Source organism: Chaetura pelagica, unplaced genomic scaffold (assembly GCF_000747805.2).
Source record: "Chaetura pelagica isolate M959 unplaced genomic scaffold, ChaPel_1.0 scaffold171, whole genome shotgun sequence".
In the NCBI taxonomy this organism is placed as follows: Eukaryota; Metazoa; Chordata; class Aves; order Apodiformes; family Apodidae; genus Chaetura; species Chaetura pelagica.
Genome location: NW_009952066.1, coordinates 3,575,292 through 3,594,477, shown reverse-complemented (window position 1 = coordinate 3,594,477; position 19,186 = coordinate 3,575,292). Strand labels below are relative to the sequence as shown.

The following is a 19,186-nucleotide window of genomic DNA, read 5'->3' as shown; positions in this document are numbered from 1 at the left end:
CTGGGAGATTAAATGTTCAGGTATTTTGGAATGCCATGGGAACCAAGAGGTGTTAGAGGTAAAGCTTTTTATGGGAAGTGTTTGTGTAGGCTGAACATCTGACTGTTCTGAGGACCTCCACAAAGATCATGTAACCTACACTACTGCTTCTGCTCCTTTTGTCTTTTTCTCCTAATCTTGCCTTTATATCTTCTTATGTGGTGATCTACATGTTCAGAGCAATACGTCACTCCTTCTGCAGTATGCAATCTTTTTTCAACTCTTTCTCTCTGAAAACCTATGAAAATCTTTTCCATGAAGATTCTCTTCAGACATATTGCATCAAGCCACTTTGCACTTACATTGTTGCCCTATCTGCTACTTGTATATGTTGAAATCTAGGTTTCTTTGAATTTCAGACTGCACTTTTGATAGTAACAATCAAAAGATCTCTAACAGATAGTACAGTTGAACAAATCACTAAACAGCTTTGCAAGTACCTGGCCAATACACCCTTTTCAAAGCAATGCAAAAAAGCAACGCAAGCTTTATCTACTAAATAGCAAGGTTTTTATTGTCACTTTGTGCTGGCTCTCTTTCTCTCCTGGTGTCGTATAGGGATGATTACACAAACGTAGCTTATTAAGCCCTGATATAGTTTGGGTGGGGTTTTTTTTGTTTGTTTGTTTTTGTTTTAGATTTGAATTTTTTAGATTTGAATTTTTTTAGCAGCATATTTATAGGTCTATGTTATCCTTTAGCTTTCCTCGTATTTTCTTTCCTGGCCTAGCTTTTGCATCTCTTATTATAGTTAATCTCCACAGCTCAAATTTGCCTAGTCTGAAATCCACCATTGTACATCGTTTAATGAGACATTTCTCCAGTCATCATTACTGCAGATCAATAGAAACAAATCCCTGTCTCCTGACTGGTTTAACTAAGTACCTCATGCATGACTGTCTTTCCAATTTGATCCAGTTTAACAGTCTGCTTATCCCCCCTCCCCAGTCCCACTTCTCTAATCTGCAGAGATAGATATAGATCTTGAGCCAGACTCCAGGGGGGTTCTCTTGTCCTGCCTTCCCTCTATTTGTGCAAAGTGCTCTCTCACTGAGTGGCTGCTATTGCCAGAAAAACAGCTGCCTTAGCAATTGCACTAACAAATAAACGAGGAGGGGGGCAGGGGCAGTGGGGGAAAGATTTTTGCCCTTAGGGTTCTTGTTCACTTACTTTACTGAGAAATTCAAAAGCTAATGAGGGCCATTGCTGGAAGGAAAATTAGAATGATCTGAGATCTTTGGAAAAGACTGAATATCCGTCATCACTAGAGAGTGCTTCACATCAGCATATCTTTTCAAGGCTACCCCCACATGACAAAGGGGTTAGAAAATGACAAATAAAAGCTGATAGTTTTATTTTTTTTTTTTTTTTTTTTTTTTTTTTTTTTTTTTTTTTTCCCCTCTACCATGTAGGGGGGCTGTCGGATTGACAGTCTCTCTCACCTTTCCCAACTTTGCCCTTCAGCAAGACATGTGGTCTAACTTCAATGAATTTTTAGTGCTATGTAACTGTACACAAGCAGTCCAGATCGGATACAAACATTTGGGACATTTTGGTGTTGCCCTCCTTGCCTCCTCAGCCATCACCTCTTCTGTTTTTGAGGTCCTCCCAGTTGGTGTTATGTGCTGTGGCTTTGTGAAGCCACATGCAGATGTGTTTAAATGGCAGTGCATCAGAAAGTGTTTAATTTGATGAGAATTTAGGTGCCCGATTCGCACATGGGAGCAGATTAAAATTAAATTGCTAGAGTGGGTATTTCTTTGAGCTGCTTGATCTGCCTTTTTGATGGAGATTGCTGCCACTGGGACAGTGATAATGGAATGGCTCTTGGGCTGGTTCAGTTGGAAGGTGCCCTGAAATTTGACAACTTTTTTTCGGGAGTATGAAAATAACCTGAGGCTGGCACCAGTTTACATTAATGTGTTGGGCTATAACCTTTGGTAGACCAGAAGACGTTTCTAACTGATCTTTCTGGCCCTAGGGGTAACACCTCGTGTCTGTACACTGAGGTGTGTGGTAGGGGAGGCAGTCAACCCACCCTAAGCCAATTATTTCAGTCTGCTGCTGCAAGTGTCTTGGATCATAACTCTGCTTATATGGTACCATTTGTGTACATATTCACAACAGTACATGCTCACATACTGCAAAGATTTGTCTTTACTGATCATGATAATTCCAGGTATAAAGGAGGTGTTAGTTACTTGCTTTGCTTTCAATAATAATATGCATTTTACTTCTCAAGGTATAATAGCCCATATTAATTACTATAAGGGCTGATTTTTATGATGCTCTTGAAGCAGTCTAAAAGGTGAATCCACAGTTTGTAAGGTGCTCTAATATATATGTACACTGCTGTTCAGGTAGGGAATTTTAATAAGTCTGCTTTTCTGTTGCTAATTACACCACTATTTTTCACCTCTTTCACAGTCTTTCAGATCCTGTCGCTTTGCTGGACTTTGGGATGAAGGAAATTTGTAGGTAGATCTATAATATAAAGGACAAGTTTTACTAATGATCTCTCACAGAGTTTGGATCACTAGTTCTGTGCCAGGATAGAGTTGTATGGAAGAGACGCACTAAATAACACATACCACATAGTTTAGATATTTTACAAACCCTCCTTTTAAAGTTAACTAAAACCTATATTCTCCTCCTGAAGAGTTCTTGAAATGTAAGTGAAATAATACAAAGGGTCAAGTGACTGCTAACATTTGTTTGGCCAATGTGTTAGAAGGAACATAAACACTAAAGGAGTGAGCTCAGTGTTTTTTCCTTTAAAGGTCCGGGTTTGTGGGATGCTACAGTGACACCTGGTGGAAGACAGTGTTGGAAGTTGTTCGTTTGAGGAACGTCTCCAACGTTACTACTTTATTAACTATCTAGATTGCAGTAATGGTTAGAGGCCATTTGTGCAAAGAATGCATGTACTACACTTATGTGAATATGCAAATTCTCACGAGAACTATAAGCATCAGTAATTGCAAACCTTTCCAGTTTCAAGGAAAGGGTTAATTATGTGTATTTGATGGTAGCCAAATTTCCTTCCCTAATAGTTGAATGTCAACATGTTTCTGTGGCTGCTGGCTTCTTCAGGTTGTCAGATGCACGTTGATTACATTCCTCACCAGGAGATTAACTTGATCCCTCCTTCTCTCCTTTTCCCCTCCCACTGCTCCTCCTTGTACACTCCCAAGAAAGACCCAAGAGATATTCTAACAAAACAAACAAACAGAAAGGGTTGAATAATTACATGGAAGTAAGGGGGGTTTTTTTTAGGATTGAACTTAAACACATTTACCTGGGCTCCATCTAAACCAGCAATTTAACGCTATGCCAGGCAGAATTCCTAATTCTGAGTGACCACACAGATCAACAACTGCTAAGAGTTGTCCCTGACTGGTTTTGGTCCATGTCAGCATTAGCTCAAATAATATCCAGCAACAGTTAATGAGTCAGTAAAAGCTAGGAGCCACTTCTCATTGGTGCTTTTGTTGCAGGCATCCTTTCCTCAAGTATAAGAGTTTTTAAAAACATGGATCCTAGTTATCCTTTGTGCAGCCTAGTCTAGTGAGAGATGTCCCTGCTCATAGCAGGAAGGTTGGAACCTGATGATCTCTAAGGTCCCTTCCAACTTTAACCATTCTACGATTCTATGCCACCTGCTAAGGTGTGAGTGCATTTAATTTACTGATATAGACCTAGAGACCGAATCCTGAGAGTCCTGAATCTCCAGAAGATCTACCCAAAGCATGAAGTGCTCTGCTTCAGGGAGAAATTGCAGCCTACAGCTGCCTGTCACCAGATTCTTCTTCAGTTTTGCTGCTCATGTGAGCTCTGATGAAACTTCTTCTGCCAAGATGAGCTGGATTATTTAAGCAGTGAGATTAGACTGGCCTATTTTGGCTGGACCTAATGAGTTCCTTCTTGAGCGGCTTCACTGGTGGGCTGGAGGAGGGGCAGCATCCTTCTGGAGTGAAGAAGTGATAAGCAAATGAGACAGTAACTCATCTTCACCTGTGTTGATGAAAGGCCTTAGCTGAAAGCTAAGCTCACCTTGCACAACTCTTACTCTTGTCTAGGAGTTTCTTTGAGTAGTTGCAAGGCTGCTGAGATAATGCACAAGGAAACCCCCAAATTTCTTCCAGGACAACTGGAAGAAAAGGAAGGAACCTGCTTCACAAAGTCTTTCCTTCGCCTGTCGTGATCTGCGACCTATTTTATTTCCTTTTTGGAGTGATTTTAACTTACTGGGATCTGCCGAGAGGTCCGCACTTGGCGCTCGCCTCTCACAGAGGAGCAGTGAACTTCGGCACTGACATTTTGGGTGAGACATTTGTCTAACGCTCACTAATGCTTCTAATAAAAGCAGCCAACCCCCAATTAGAATTTACCAACACATGGTTTATTGAGGTGAAAAATAAAACAATTTGGGGCAGAAGGCTCAAAGAGGGTAATCAAAAGAAATAGGATCTGTGAAAAGCCTTTAAAACATCAAATACCAAACACTTATATATGTCCTAATACTTATATATAAATACACATTATTTATACACCTGGATTAACTATTATTATCTAAGAGGGGAAGAGGAAGGAGGGATATGCCAGATGCCTGTCCCATGTAGGGTCACAGTTTGTGTGGAGGTTAGTCAAGCAGGAACACCTTAGGGAGGGAATCATACCAAAATGTGATCCCTTGCTTTACTCCTGAGATGGTCTAGGTATTCATATATTAGCTGCAGATGATTTCCCCTGCAACTCGGTCTTAGGACCCACAGGTGGCAGGAAGAAGTCTCACTGCAGGTGGTTGGCAGCAGGCAGGTTTCTCAGGTGAGCAGGGACTGCAGGGGAGCAGGGACTGCAGGCAAGCAGGAAACCCCCAAAGGGGAAGCAGCAGCAGGTTCAGTGTCCCTCCAAAGAGCAGCAGCAAGCCAGCAGTCTCTTTATGGCTTTCGGGGACTTGCTCCTTTGTCCCCGGTTGGCTGGTCTCTTGTTCCTGGATCTCAGCCAATCAGCCAGGGACTTTCCTCCCATCCCGCTGCACCGTCCCTGAGCAGGCTCGCTGTTCACAACACTGTTTTCCCACCAGTGCTCCGGTCTGGCAGCTGGTCACCTCCCTCGTGGAGTCTAAGTTGTTTCCTGGCAGAGAAGCAGGCAGATAGGAGAGTCTTTAAAATGCCTGGTGGAGCAGCCATCTTTAAGTCAGTTATGACTGCTGACCTAAGGGTCATATTATGTTCATATGAGGAAAGGACTGGTCCTCCACATCCTCCAACTACCTTTGAGCCCTGTGCTTGGCAAATCCATCAGATCTCTCCAGCCCAGCTTGTCCTTTCCTCCTGTCCCGGTGCTTTTAGCTCCTTTCACCCACCACCATGGGCGCAGCAGCACACGGGGCTGTGCTGTAGCCTGAATCAGAGAAAACTGCATCAGGTTAACGTAACCAGTTCACTTCTGTTGTTGCTGGGGTACTGTTAACCAGGTTCTCAGTCTGGTTTATTGCATGTCTGCGGGAATATCTACTTGGCAAGAGAGGCTTGGGAAGGTGAATGATCATTTAGATGCGGTGGGAATGCGGGTCCCCTCCTTAAGCAGCAGTAACAGTGTGTGTCAGGTTAAATTGATTATTAAAATACTATGTTATTTATTTATAAACCAGCAACATTTGTTTATAATACATAATACACATGCAAAAAAATCAAATATAATTTGTTTATATATATCTCTGTGTGTGTGTAAGGTGGATCAGTTTCTTATTGCAGTTCACAGGATGACTCTGTGGATAGATCTGTGGTACTACTCTCCTCATGTATAGACAGCCTAGCAAATGGGCTCTGACTGCATCAGAAGACAGACAGGGGTTTGTTTTCAGTGGTGTTTTGGTGTGGAAATTGGGCATTTGGAATCAGTCCTAGATTAATAGAATATGCTGAGTTGGAAGTGACCCATCAGGATCATTGAGTCCAACTCCTGTCCCTGTGTAGAACACCCCAAGAATCACACCATGTGCCTGAGAGCATTATCCAAATGCTTCTTGAACTCAGGCAGGCTTGGTGCTGTGACTACTTCCCTGGGAAGCTTGTTCCAGTGCTCAACCACCCTCTGGGTGAAAACCCTTTTCCTGATACCTAACCTGAACCTCCCCTGATTCAGCTTCCTGCCGTTTCCCTGCATCTCAGAAGATCACAGAACTGTCACAAACAAATTTGCTTAGCTGTAGCCCCTTGAAAATATTTAGAAATACCTAAATCACAGTAGAAATGAAGATTAGGCTAGTTTTCTATCCCCCTTTCCCTGTTTCCATGTCGCTTGGAGCACCTGATTGAAAACCTTGCACTTCGTTTCCTCTTTACATTAATCATATTTATGTAAGGAGATACCCTGACTTTCATTGGTCAGCTCTTTTGTTTCGGTGGTTTAATAAGAAACTATTAAACAGATGTTGTGCAATTTCAAGACAAGTGCTCCAGGAAGCTGAAAACTTGTTGAAGGAACAGTGTCAACAAGGATTAAAAAAATATTTAACAAACTGAAATGCAGAAGTTCCACATTCGTGTCTCCATCATGTAGGCTTTAAGGAGTTTGCATGACCAAACCAAGAGAAGAATCAGGCTGCCAGATGAAACTGTTTAAGTTATGAGGAACACTTGCCTGTGGGATCTCCTGCTAAACAGACTTGCTGCTTTATACTCTGTATGGATTTCTGCAGTGTACTGTGCTTTCCCCCAGAATTGTCAAAATCTATGTGCAAGTAACCTGGTAAGTTTTGAAAAGCTGTGCTTAATCTTTTGGAACATGGATGGTTGTTATTGCTGTAAAAATTTTCTATTATATATCAGGTTTTAGAGAATATTTTAAAGGGTGTGTCTGAGTAAAAGAGATGCAGAACTAATGTCTGGATGTTGGATTTGTGGAAGCTGCTGAGGAAGAAATCCCATTAACCAGATTGCATGGGTTTTCATTTTATACTTTCTTTATATACTTTATATACAGCTTCTGAAATTGCTATAAACACTCTGGAGGGTGGAGGAGAGAAGCATTTGTTCCTTCATTTTATTCACTTTACTTACCAGTTTCCATCTAGTCTATGACTTTTCTTATATAAACCTAGGAAAACTGTAAACTCATAAGAAATTTACTGAGAATCTGTGGCCTGCACAATAATCTCAAGCTACTTTCAGCTTATTTTTTGGGTCATTTATGCTTTAAATTGTGGACATTTCTTTAGGTATTAAAAGAAGTAGTTAGATTCTTAATCTTATGCTTAGTGTTCCTTTGAGTAGGTGGGTGGAATGTATTATTTTTCTTTCTAATGATATACGACAGAGATAAGCAAAACCTCTCAAATCCAAACAGTTCTGCATGAGATTTTCAGTAGTTACCTATTTGTTCTTATTTGCCTGAAATGTTGGTGTTTTTTAGAAGACCATGTACTTCTGCTCTGTAAAAAAGACATTGAGTGCCTTAGGTCTAACTAAATGGAAACCTAGTGCAGAGGACTATCCTTTCCTGCATTTGTCTGATATTTCCTTTAACATTTTTTCTAACTTTTGCACCAGTGAAAGAGTTAATTACCTTCCATGATGGAAGCTTATCATGCAATGATAACTTTAATAGGGATCCTTTGATTTACTCTTAAATTAATTCAAAAAAAGAAATGTTACTCTTCCTCTTGGCTTTGAAAGACAGGAAAATCACACTCATGTTCAGCGAACACATTGTGTAACGGATGCAGATAAGAAAAAGATAATCTTGGAGTCCAGGAGCTATAAACATTTTTTTTTTTTTCCTCCATTCTACTTAGCGTGTTCACATTTGCTTTGTGACATCTTTGATTCTCACAATTGTCATAGTGTGCCCGGTGTGCTGAAAGTTTCTTTCTAAGATTTATTTTACTAAGGATGCCATAACCTGTCTGCTGGATAGAACTTAAGGCCTAACATTCAGCTTCTCCAATGCAGTTAGATATATCCTCAAATCATTTGCACTTCACAGGCAGTGACTGGTTTTGCAGACTTTGAACGATGTGAAAAAACAGGCACCTCAGCTCAAGAGCACTTTTGGCAGGAAAGGAAGGGCAGTCACCATATGGCTGCATAAAACCCCTTCAAAAGGTGGCCAGACAAAAGGTATTTGTCTTGGAGGAAAGTCTTTCTGCTCCCAAAAGGTCAAAGCCACTTGGCTTTCTCATTTATGCCCAACATATTTGTGAAGCATTTCCTATTGACTCAGTGAACAAGAATCAGATGAGAGCCAAATTTCTACCTGAGATAATTTAATTAACACCAGCTGATTCTGCCAATGTCTTTGTTTGATGGTACTCTGAAATAAGTCTCAAGTGAGAAGCTACAGGTGTATTAACAGTAAATGTCTTCAAATAAGGAAATATTAGTCAAAGAAAATTTGTTTTACAAGAAACTAGTGCTTTAATGCATTTTAATAAAAAAATTTGGGGAAGCATTCTGACTCTTTGTAAAAATGTATTTCTCTTATAGGAAGGAGAACTTGGAATTACTAACCTTTGCAGTGTTAGTGACATCATTGGAGCAGTGAGTAATGGTTTACTTTGTTAATTACCAAAGTTTTACGTTACTGCTATTCGAATAAAATGGGTACAATTATCACATTGTCAAAGACTTAATACAAATTTGCACAGTTGCCTGTTTGGCATAAATCAGTAGGTTGTGTGGTTACACTGGACTCAGGTTATTAAAGGGACAATTGTCTTTTTTGTTTAGAGAAAATGCGTAAAGGGTGTGGATCTCTGCTGTGAGCCATGTTTGCATTTGTGATCTACAAAGTTCATAATCACTCATTTTTGAGAAAATTAGTCAAAACTAGTGTTGCCTCCAAAATGCAAATCATTTATTCAGCTACCTTTGTACAGTTAGGTAGTGGATTTTGTTTTCTCAGTGATTGTATGGGAGAAAGCTTAAAATGACAATTGTTGAAAATTTAGAGTTCTCAAGACTTCGAATGTCTTTGTCTATCATGGAAAGCTCTTTAGTGAGCTTTCCATAGCAGCATTCTTGTGAAGACTTTAGCTGATGTTTTCCTAGTTCACATTTCAAATGCTGTCAGTTATACATATTCTTTGAAGAGGGGTGGAGAATTCAGCTACCAATATCTTCCATGGAGACTAGTGGGAAGCAGTCTCTCAGCACCTGGTATCTAGCAAGGCTGGGCCATTTATGATGCTGGGACTATAAAAGGCTGTGTTGTCATGACAATACATTGCAAAGTTGACTCACCTATTTAGGTTACTGTGTATATTTGCACAGTGATATCAAGTCCTATTTTTTTTCCATGAGGCTTTGCAAGGCTCAAGAGTTTTCTGCTTCCAAAATTGTTCCTTTCCAACTTTAAAAAGAAAAATGTCCACTAAGAAAAACGACCATTAAGAAGCAGATGGGGCAGAATAAACAAGAAAGGTCCAACATCAAACACAAACCACATAATATTTATTACATCTTTGAAAATTCATGGTTCTAAAGCCAATGTCTTGCATGTTGGATAGAGGGGGGCTTGTGTTTAATAGCTTTCCACTATGCTTGGCAGTGCTGTGTACTGTGTATCTGTTACTTCTCCACAGAGAACAAGTGCTAAATGAAAGCTGGGAGGGAGGGAGCACTGGCTACACACACCATGACTGGCTAGGTGACTCGTTCCCAGAGCAAGACTGGATGTGGACTGTCTTAGCCAGGGCTCCTTCTGCCCCTGGAGCTGTGCATCAGCCCTTTCCCAAGACCTATGTAAAGCTGAGCATGCCCCCCAGGTGACAGTTACAGTCTGTTCAGGTGTCCTGCAGTCTTTTTAATGCTCCCAGTACACATGAGGGCATAAAAGTCTTTATCAGAGCTGAACAGACAGTTGAATATCTACTGTTTCGCACAAACTATTCCCTGAGAATGATTTTTTTCTTCTTCTTCTCTATATTTGACTTTATCTTGAGAAGGGGGCTATAAAACATAACTCCCCCTAACTGTAGTATATGAGTATTTATAATCTTTGTTATATTTAATATTTTTGTTACAGGGTTTAAGTACCCTAAATGCCTACTTTATTGCTAAGGAACCAGTGCATGAAGGAGTTAAGAGACTTGGTCATGCAGAATGTTTTACTGAAGTTGAAAATCAGCTAATGTTCTCACCCTTAGTGCTGGAATACCCCATCTCTTTTAAAATGTGTTTTCAAAGTCCTTTTTAAAGCCAACCTCTGTCTTTGCAGTGCACACAGGGATGTCAGTTTTGGAATGCAATGGTGCAAATCGATTGCCCACTGAAATGTGTGAGTATTACCTTAGCCTTGGCTCTATAGCACTTGTTTCCAGTCTATCCACTACCTTATCCAATGACAGAAGTGGAAAACCTAGCCAGAGCAACATTTCTGTGAAAACATTTTCTCTCAGTACATTTATAAATTCTTTTGGGAAGTCAGTGATTCTTGCTGTGGGAATTACCTGTAATATCAAAAGTTTTCATTGTGTGTATCAAAATGTGGGATGTTTTACAGTTCATTAAGCTCAACCACTCACCCAGATTTTCAGGCAGTGAGAAAAAAAATAATGCTTTTCAGGATTTTACTCTACTGGGGCCTGTCTCAAAGTTTTATGCAGATATAAATGAAGCACATGGTCTTTACTAGATTGATTTCTTGCTTTGCTAAACCTGACGGATAAGAATTTGCATTGGTCTGGGACAACAGCCATGATTGTTTTTAAACTGCCCATTTTTTCTTGAGCTCTTAAACACCTGAAGCTCATTCATCCTTGGCATATTTTTAATGTTGACTTTCTGGTTTTTCAACTGTAAGTTTTCCTTCTTGCATTGTTTGCCAGTGATAAGGTTTTGTACTGTACTTTCATGTAAGAAAATTCTAAGTTATTGATATTATCTGTTTGAAATACTCTGTGGTTATATTTATGCTAATCCTACGCTGTATTGATTTGCTTCTTGGCAGAATAAGACATACACCAGAGCATGCGAGGTAAGTTAAATGCTATCAGATCAATTAAAAAAATAAACAAAAATTCAGTGATTACTATGTCCGTATAGTACTAAGAAATATAATGTAGATACACAGACTTATCAATCCAGGTCTAGTGGTTTTGTGCTCCTTTAAGAATAAGTTAAACACCTGAATCCTTGCTTTCCAGCATAGTAGCCAAGGACATGTTCGCAGTAAAAACTGCTGTGTGGCAAAGAATATTGCTTTAGAGAAACCAGACTAATCACACCAATATGAAACTCAGCACAGACCTATTTAAACTACGTTGTTGGCTCTCACAGTAGTCTTTTTCAATCCAGTTTTTCATTAATGCCATCAGAGATGAACCAGAAAGAATGCTTAGTCAAGCTGGTAAGACACCAGCTTGGCAAGAAGTGGAAACAGGAAGACAAAACACACTCTTGACTGAGTAGAGTGTCCAAATGAAGTAACATGTAATCTTGTAAGGGGCAACGTGTTGTCATTCAGCATTAAAAAAATTAGTCCTTTCAAAGTTCCTTTCTGAAGTCCCTTTAGAACAAACACAGAGATGGGATAGAGATGAGACAATTGCAGGAATGTGTTTGGGACTGTTGAGGCCTCAGTATGGAGGTTGTACCCAGATGGGGGCAACACACTTCAAGCAGGTTATGGAGAAGTTGGAGGGAATCCCAAGTGGGGGACAAACCCATTGGCAAGCTGGAACTTTGAAAGGACTAATTTTAAAAATGCTTTTTAATCCGTGAAATTGTGACTATGTCAAAGGTTTACTAATACACTAAATGATGGATTTGGAGTATAGGAAGAGTCCAAGAAGTAACCAACTTACTTTTGTAGAAACACAGCATTAGTATATGTGTTTTGTTGTTACTGATTTTTGTCGGTTTTGTTTCTGGCTTTTTTTGTTCTGTTTGTATGTTTGTTAGTTGGTTTGTTTTCTTTTCTGGCCATTCAATATCAATATGCCAGTTAAATTCACTAACTCTGCAAGAGCTTTTGTGGGATTATTTTTCTGCTGGATCAGCTGGCTGACTTGACTCCCCACATGGTCAGGGGAGCACAAGGTCACTGCCTACAGAAGATCAGGTCATTGGAGTCTGCAGGGGAAATGAGGGGGTGTAAGACTGCAAATTTTCCTTTGGTATTGCTCAGCACTGTGCTGATACTGGGACTGAAATCTGGTAGCATTACTCCTGTTGGATATTACCACTCACCCAGGAACAAAGGAGTGTTACTGAATTTTGTGAGAATGTTCACAAGAAAGGGCAGCAGAATCTGGCTCATACAGGGGCAGTTCTGATTGATGGAGAGGATATATGAGGATTTCTTGTTTTCAAGCAGAGCAGATGGCAATCTTCCTTCAAAATTTCTAAGGCTAGGAGCTTTAGTAATCCTCTTACCTCAAGCAAAAATTGGATTTATTGTTTGGACAAAGATCAGAAGAAGAAAGAAAAACCTGACAAAAAACAAGTGGTCAAAAATATCTGTATTAAATGAAGCGGAAGGCACTATGAATCAGCATGTAATCTGGGGACACTATGCCCTACAAATTAAACAAATCTTGGTGGTAAATGAAAGCTCCAGTGTACAGCTGGTAACTGACGTCTGCTAATACCCGGATCTTTGTCACTTAATAATCACAATAATTACAGAATCGTAGAAGCATAGAACGGTTTGGGTTTTAAGGGACCTTAAAGATCATCTAGCTCCAACTCACCTGCCATGGGCAGGGACACCTTCCACTAGATCATGTTGTCCAAAACCCCATCCAACCTGGCTTTTAATGTCTCCAGGGAGGGGGTTTTCACAGCTTCCCTGGGCAACCTGTGACATCGTCTCACCACCCTCACACTAAAAAATTTTCTTCCAATGTTACACCTAAATCTCCCCTCTTCCAGTTTTGATCCATTATGCCTTGTCCTCTCACTGTAAGTCCTTGCAAAAAGTCCCTCCCCATCTTTCCTGTAGCCCCCCTTCTGATACTGGAAGGCTTCTACAACATCTCCCCAGAATCTGCTCTTCTCCCTGGGTGAACAAGCCCAGCTGTCTCTGCCTGTCTTCATAGGAGAGGTGCTCCAGCCCTTTGATCATCTCTGGGGCCCTATTCCTAATTGACTTTAAAGTATTTTATTTCTTTGAATATGAAAACATTAAAAAAAAGAAATTTAGTGCTTACACTTGGCACTGAATACCTAGATGTGAGCTAACATACACAGGAATATACTGCTAAGCAAGTTTTTAAATAGGCCTCAGCTGCAACTGTGTTGTCTGATGTAACACGACTTATCAGTTTCCATGGGGTGCTAGAAATGTATATCCTAGAATCACAGGAAGGGCAATTAAATTTTTTTCTCACTTGAGGCAATTAATTGCTTTTTAATGATCTAATGGTCTATCACTTCAAAGATGGCAGATATATGAAATAAACTTCAAGATTTTATAGCTCAAATGAAACTGCAGAATACAATGAGCCCCCAAAAAATACCTGTCTAAGAGATCTCAAACTATCACTTCTCAAAAGTTTTGGCTTTCCAGGAGACTCGCTCTTACATGCAATTTTTAAGCTCCTCATAGCCACCTGAAAAATCTCTCTACCTCTTCCTAAATTCTCTACCTATAAAGCAGGGTAACTCTATGCCTATGTTCCCTACCTAAACTGTTCTTCAGATGTGAGTGTGAAGAACCCACTTCCCAGGGGTATTGGTTATGTTTGTGACTTGCAGACATGCCTGTACTGTAAGGAGTAACTACTAACACAGTAGCATTAATTTGGCATGGCTGCTCTTACAAATTACTGTTTTCAACTGTTTTGAAAATTCATTGGAAGCACACTTGTATGAATGTGCCTCATTCATAGGAAACACATGAAGTGGAAAAGGGTGAAACCCAACATGAGGAATTTATTATTTTAACAAGTCAAAACACATTATTTCCTGCCTCAAGGGCTGTCACTGAAGCTTATTTCCAACTTTACTGTAGACCCATGTTTATGCTTTCCACAAAAGGACAGTGTATAAAAAGGACAACCCTGATTGAATGTCCAATGAGATGATGGAAAGACTCACTCTTTGGAGAGAGTTTGTGGTACTGCTATTTTTTAGAAGGAATGTAATGGTTTCCACAGGGTTTGTATGTATTAAAAATGTGCACAGGATTTGTATGTATTTAAAACCTATCTCCATAATTCTAGGAGGATTTTTTGCCTTTGCACAAAACTAACCAGTGAGTTCTGTATCCTAAACAGACAGTTTCCTGTAAATTTGGCTGTAGCTGTGCAGAGGATGCATATGGAGTTGAAGCACAGAGTAAGTCTGAATAGAGTACTGTGTCCAATTCACAGTCTGATAATTTCAGTTTTAAGGTTATAATCTTGTTCTACTGTTTGAGTTTCTTTGAAAAAAACAGGAATGTCTTCGGTGTTTTTCTTAATCAGAAAATTATCACTCCTCTATTTCCTTTTAACAAGTACAATGAAGTTAACTTTATCTCATAGTAAAACTATTTTCCCTCCCTTTCATGGATATGAGACTTTTAAGGTTAAATCTCAACTGTTTAAGATGATACTTTGTCTAGCACCCACCCTTGACCTGCTGGATACCCTGAAATCATTGCCAAAAATTCCTGCAGCTTACATGGGGAACAAATAGGCCAATACAGTGTTGAAATAGACTAATTTAAAATCTCTTCAGAATTGTCCCATACCTTCCCTGTACTTCTATTCAGCAAAATTTTACTAAGTACTTGTAACTCAAAGTACATTTACCCGTGTGCAGAATTTTAGTCACATTTGCTAGCATTGGGCTTGGCCCAGCTCAGGCTTGCTTATCAAACTGTGATTCAAATGTAATGTGACTTATTCAGCAACATTTTCAATATATTAACTTCTGTCTTTTCATTGGCTTCACATCTTTCAGGTGTGTGGGGTAATAGGCTTTTATCCTTAAGGCTGAGAAATTGCCATGAAAGTTTTCTCTTACTGTTGTATTATATTTTTTCTTTAGACTACTTGAACAAGCCTACACCACCATTTGCATCTACCATAGGAAGCCACAACGTCACCTTAGGGTGGAAGCCAGCTAACATCTCTGGGGTGAAATATATTATCCAGTGGAAGTTCAGTCAACTCCCTGGAGACTGGAGGTACACAGAGGTAAAGAAAGACACTTCCTTTTACCTTGTAAGGAAATAGGTTCTCAGTTTTATTTAAAATCTGGTCCCTGTTTCACAGGGGGGAAAAAAAAAGGGTAATTTATTAATAGAGTGCAATCATATCAAAAACCACTAAAGGAATGAAAGTAATGACTAGATTTTAAAGCAGAAGTGGCTGTAATTTACTGGTGAATTAAGTGGAGCCTTTATCTTTTACTAGAAGTTGGCTGAAATCAGTAAAATATTTTAGGATTCTTAGAGTACTTGCAAGGCACTGGTGACATTTCTTGTTTCTGTGCTTCACTTTATTTTAGAGAAACGTTGTGTTATATGCTAGGCACATGAAAGAGGTCTACAAAATTCTGAGTAGCATGGAGTAGCTGAGAAGTGGACAATTATTCTCTGTTTCCTCAGAAAACTAGAGACCTTGATGGAAATTAGCAGGTAGCAAGTTCAAACTAGAAATGAAGGTATTTCCTCAAAGAATATGTAGTTAAAATGTTCAGCTGCTTCCTGGCACATGTGGATGCTAAATTCCTAATTTTTCAACCACTAAATATTAAAATCACTAAAATTACTAAGCAGGTTTCTAAAAGTGACTGGACGGATTAATGGAAATAAAAATAGGCTTGAACATTACCATTTTTTTCCATGTTGAATCACGCTTATAAAATGCCAAGACTGAGGATATCCTGGAGAAATATCACTGTAGACTTTCTTTTTTGTATACCTTTCTCTAGAGATATTTGTTTTGTTCCTGTCAAAACACATTTTTTTGGCAAGATAGACCTTTTTTCTGACTCAGTCTGGTTATTCTCATATTATGTTCTCTTGTGTCAATTGTACACTTGTTATCTTGCCATCATCTTGACTGGACCATTTTCCAGAACACGGCAAGTTGGTGCCACCAATCAAAGGTAAAGATAATTTGCAACGCAGGAAGTTCTTCTGAATTAATAATTGGTGAAATAATGAGAAACAATTACTTCAGACCATGAATATTTTGAGGTAACTAGGAGTCTTAAGATCTTAAACCTGTAGTTTATGTGCTGACAGTTTAAAACGCATTGCCCATAACATGTTTTTATTTTAGGGGTTTTTTTACCTTATTCTTGACATTTGATAGTGTATCACATCCATCCTGCCATCCATCTACTTATTGTTTAGATTTTGGAGAAAAGAGAAGAGAGAAAGTGCTGAAAAGATGGAAAAATCAAAATGTAACTCCCAGAATTTCCTCTTATTTAAGCTTAGGATGCTGCACTTTAGTAACCTGAAATATATATGTTGTTGTCTGAGACCTGTTTTGTCCTCATAACACCCTACATAGTAACTGCAAGTGGAGGAGGAATAATAATTAAAAAAGACTCTGTCTGTGCATTGATCTAGGTGGTATCTGAAACTTCATATACAGTCAAAGACCTTCAAGCCTTCACAGAGTATGTGTTTCGAGTAGTTTGGATCATTACATCTCGGCTGCATCTCCATTCTCCATCAAGTCCCGGTTACAGGACACACGCTTTTGGAGGTAATGAATCACCTGATTAATTGCATCTTATCAGAAACATATAGGTTTCTTTGTTGCTTCTTTCCCAGAAAACATGGATGCTTACTCTTCAGAATGGTGTATATGTTGTCTGTCTGGTAAAATACCACAAGCTCTTCTTGTTTGAACTAGAAGATTTAGGACTGCTTTCTGCTTTTAGTTTTGAAACATGCACAGAAAAGTACATGGTCAAAATTGTGAGGGCACATGAGATAATTCTGTGCACAATTATGCACATTAGGTTTTTGAGGGAAATTTTCCTAGACATTAAAAGAAGCGAAACATCGGTGAAATTTTATGCTGCCCCTAATCATATTTATTAGTATAAATGAACTAACAGGAATTAAACTTAAACACGTACCTAAAAAAAAATTTAAAAACATTAAAGTCTTAAATGTCAGTAATTTCTGTCTCTTGCAGCTCCTGCGACAGCTCCTATCATTAAAGATATTCAAAGTTCAAGTCCAAACACTGTTGAAGTTAGTTGGTCTCCACCACTTTTCCCCAATGGATTGATTGTTGGGTATAACTTGCTGCTGACCAGTGAGAATCACAAGCTGTTGAGAGCCTCAAGAGGGCACAGTTTTCAGTTCTACTCCACCTTTCCGAACAACACTTACAGGTACAAAAAGAAAAGATAACCAGCATGGCCAAGTGTGCTGGAGCACTTCTTGCTTGGGTAGTACAATGTTTGCTTAAATACCACTTCTACACAATCATACTATTTACTTAATATTCTTACCAAAAGCAAGGATGCCTTCCTTGAGATAATGAAGTTATCCCAGATGAGCCGACTGCTTGTGGGAAAGTTGGATGGGGCGGAAGAAAAAGCAATTTGATATAGGGCCAGCAGGCTGGATTTTTGTAGGTGTTGGTTTTTTATTTTTTAAGCTTGTGTGGCATGTTTTCAGTATATTCTAGGAATGATAGAGCAGTCTTCTCTAGTCCTTTAAGTATCTGGAATAATTCCTTCATTTTTATTTTTATTTTTTTAAATACAAAGGCTTGTGTTCTCCTTGCACTGCTAAATACAGATCTTTAAAATGAAATTGAGTTGCTTTTCTGAGTCTGGAACCCTATTTTAAATTTTAATTTGAAGATTCTGTTGTTGTCCCACCTTTGAGGAGTTCAGATTCTGGCTGGTTTAATTTTTATCATTAATTTATCATAGCATTATATTTAAATGGGCATTTTCTGAAAGTCAAGCACTTACGTAGCAGCTGCCCTTCTTGATAAAATGTTTCTCAAGCCATCTTTCAAAAGAAACCTGAAAACCAAAACGTATCTCCTTGGTTTACTGTAGGTTCAGTATTGTGGCGGTTAATGAGGTTGGTGCTGGACCCCCTGCTGAAGCCAACATTACAACCCCAGAATCCAAAGGTACAAAAGTAGCAGTGTCCTTATCACTGTCTGTTCCTGGGGACAAAATCATGTTCTCTGGGCTGCTTTGCACCTGGCAGAAGAGAATAATATTTAGACTGTAAACAGTGCATGACAAGAAGTTGTACACTGAGGAGTCAATAGCATATCAGAGAGTCGTGCTCTTTATTGATCTACACAGCACGGTGATAACCTGAGGTGCTGGTTGGGCCAAATAAATTTCAGCTAACTTGTATTACAGATGAAAAACACCTCAGTGGTCTGATGCAGTGACTGAGAGGACATACTGTCATTTTCTAGAAAAACAAATGAATTTCTTCTGCTAATATTAAATAGTTAATACAAAAAACTTTTGTCAAAATTCCTCAGTTACCTCATGACAAATATGTGAAACCATATCAATTTTTGTTGCTTTTTCAGGGCTGAATTTTTTTTCTTTTTACTATGTTAACTAATGAATAATGAAAGTAATGACACACTATAGGTATCACTCAAAGAATTGCAGAAATATTCATTGTCAGGGAAAGGTGCATATTGAGATAGAGCACAAGTGAGAATGAAAAGAGTGTTACAAAATGTATCTTTAGAAATCCAAAGATGGTCCCCTCCTTCTGAAGAAATCCAGCTGTCAAGCACCTGGAAACTCTTCAACTCTAGCAAACACAAGTCTGTCTCCAAGTCTGCCAGTCATCTTGGAGAAACTGAACTTATAGGTTCTTTAGTGTTTTAAATGTCATCTATTTATTTATTTATTTATTTTTAATAGCTCAATTACACTGATATGTCCTTATCTGGGTGGGATTAGCTGACCCTGATCTATAACATTTGTGTCATTTATGAAACATCTGGTACATCTGACTGTGTTTATTAAGTCAAGTTAATTACCAAGCAATTAATTCAATGTAGAAAAGAAACAAATAATCCTTCCTCCAAACCCCCCACCTTCTCAGGTTGTGAGACTTACTAGTCACCACTTAAAACATTAGTTGACACACACTTTTTCTCTGTGCTAGTGTGAACAGGAGCAACTCTTCCTCATGTATCACATTCAGAAATGTTGTTATTGCATTAGGTACTGAGCTGTGTAGA

The 19,186-nt window shown here is 39.0% G+C and overlaps 1 protein-coding gene across 1 annotated transcript in view; it reads left to right on the top strand.

The window, feature by feature from the left end:
* Positions 1-6,672: 6,672 nt before the first annotated feature.
* ROS1 (ROS proto-oncogene 1 , receptor tyrosine kinase) overlaps positions 6,673-19,186 on the top strand; it is a 74,867-nt gene continuing 62,353 nt past the window's right edge. The window contains exons 1-9 of the mRNA XM_010004862.1: positions 6,673-6,795; positions 8,532-8,585; positions 10,264-10,323; positions 10,996-11,022; positions 14,267-14,327; positions 15,024-15,172; positions 16,561-16,699; positions 17,138-17,339; positions 18,021-18,097. Coding sequence (XP_010003164.1) covers positions 6,673-6,795; positions 8,532-8,585; positions 10,264-10,323; positions 10,996-11,022; positions 14,267-14,327; positions 15,024-15,172; positions 16,561-16,699; positions 17,138-17,339; positions 18,021-18,097 — 892 coding nt within the window. The remainder of the gene's footprint in view (positions 6,796-8,531; positions 8,586-10,263; positions 10,324-10,995; positions 11,023-14,266; positions 14,328-15,023; positions 15,173-16,560; positions 16,700-17,137; positions 17,340-18,020; positions 18,098-19,186) is intronic.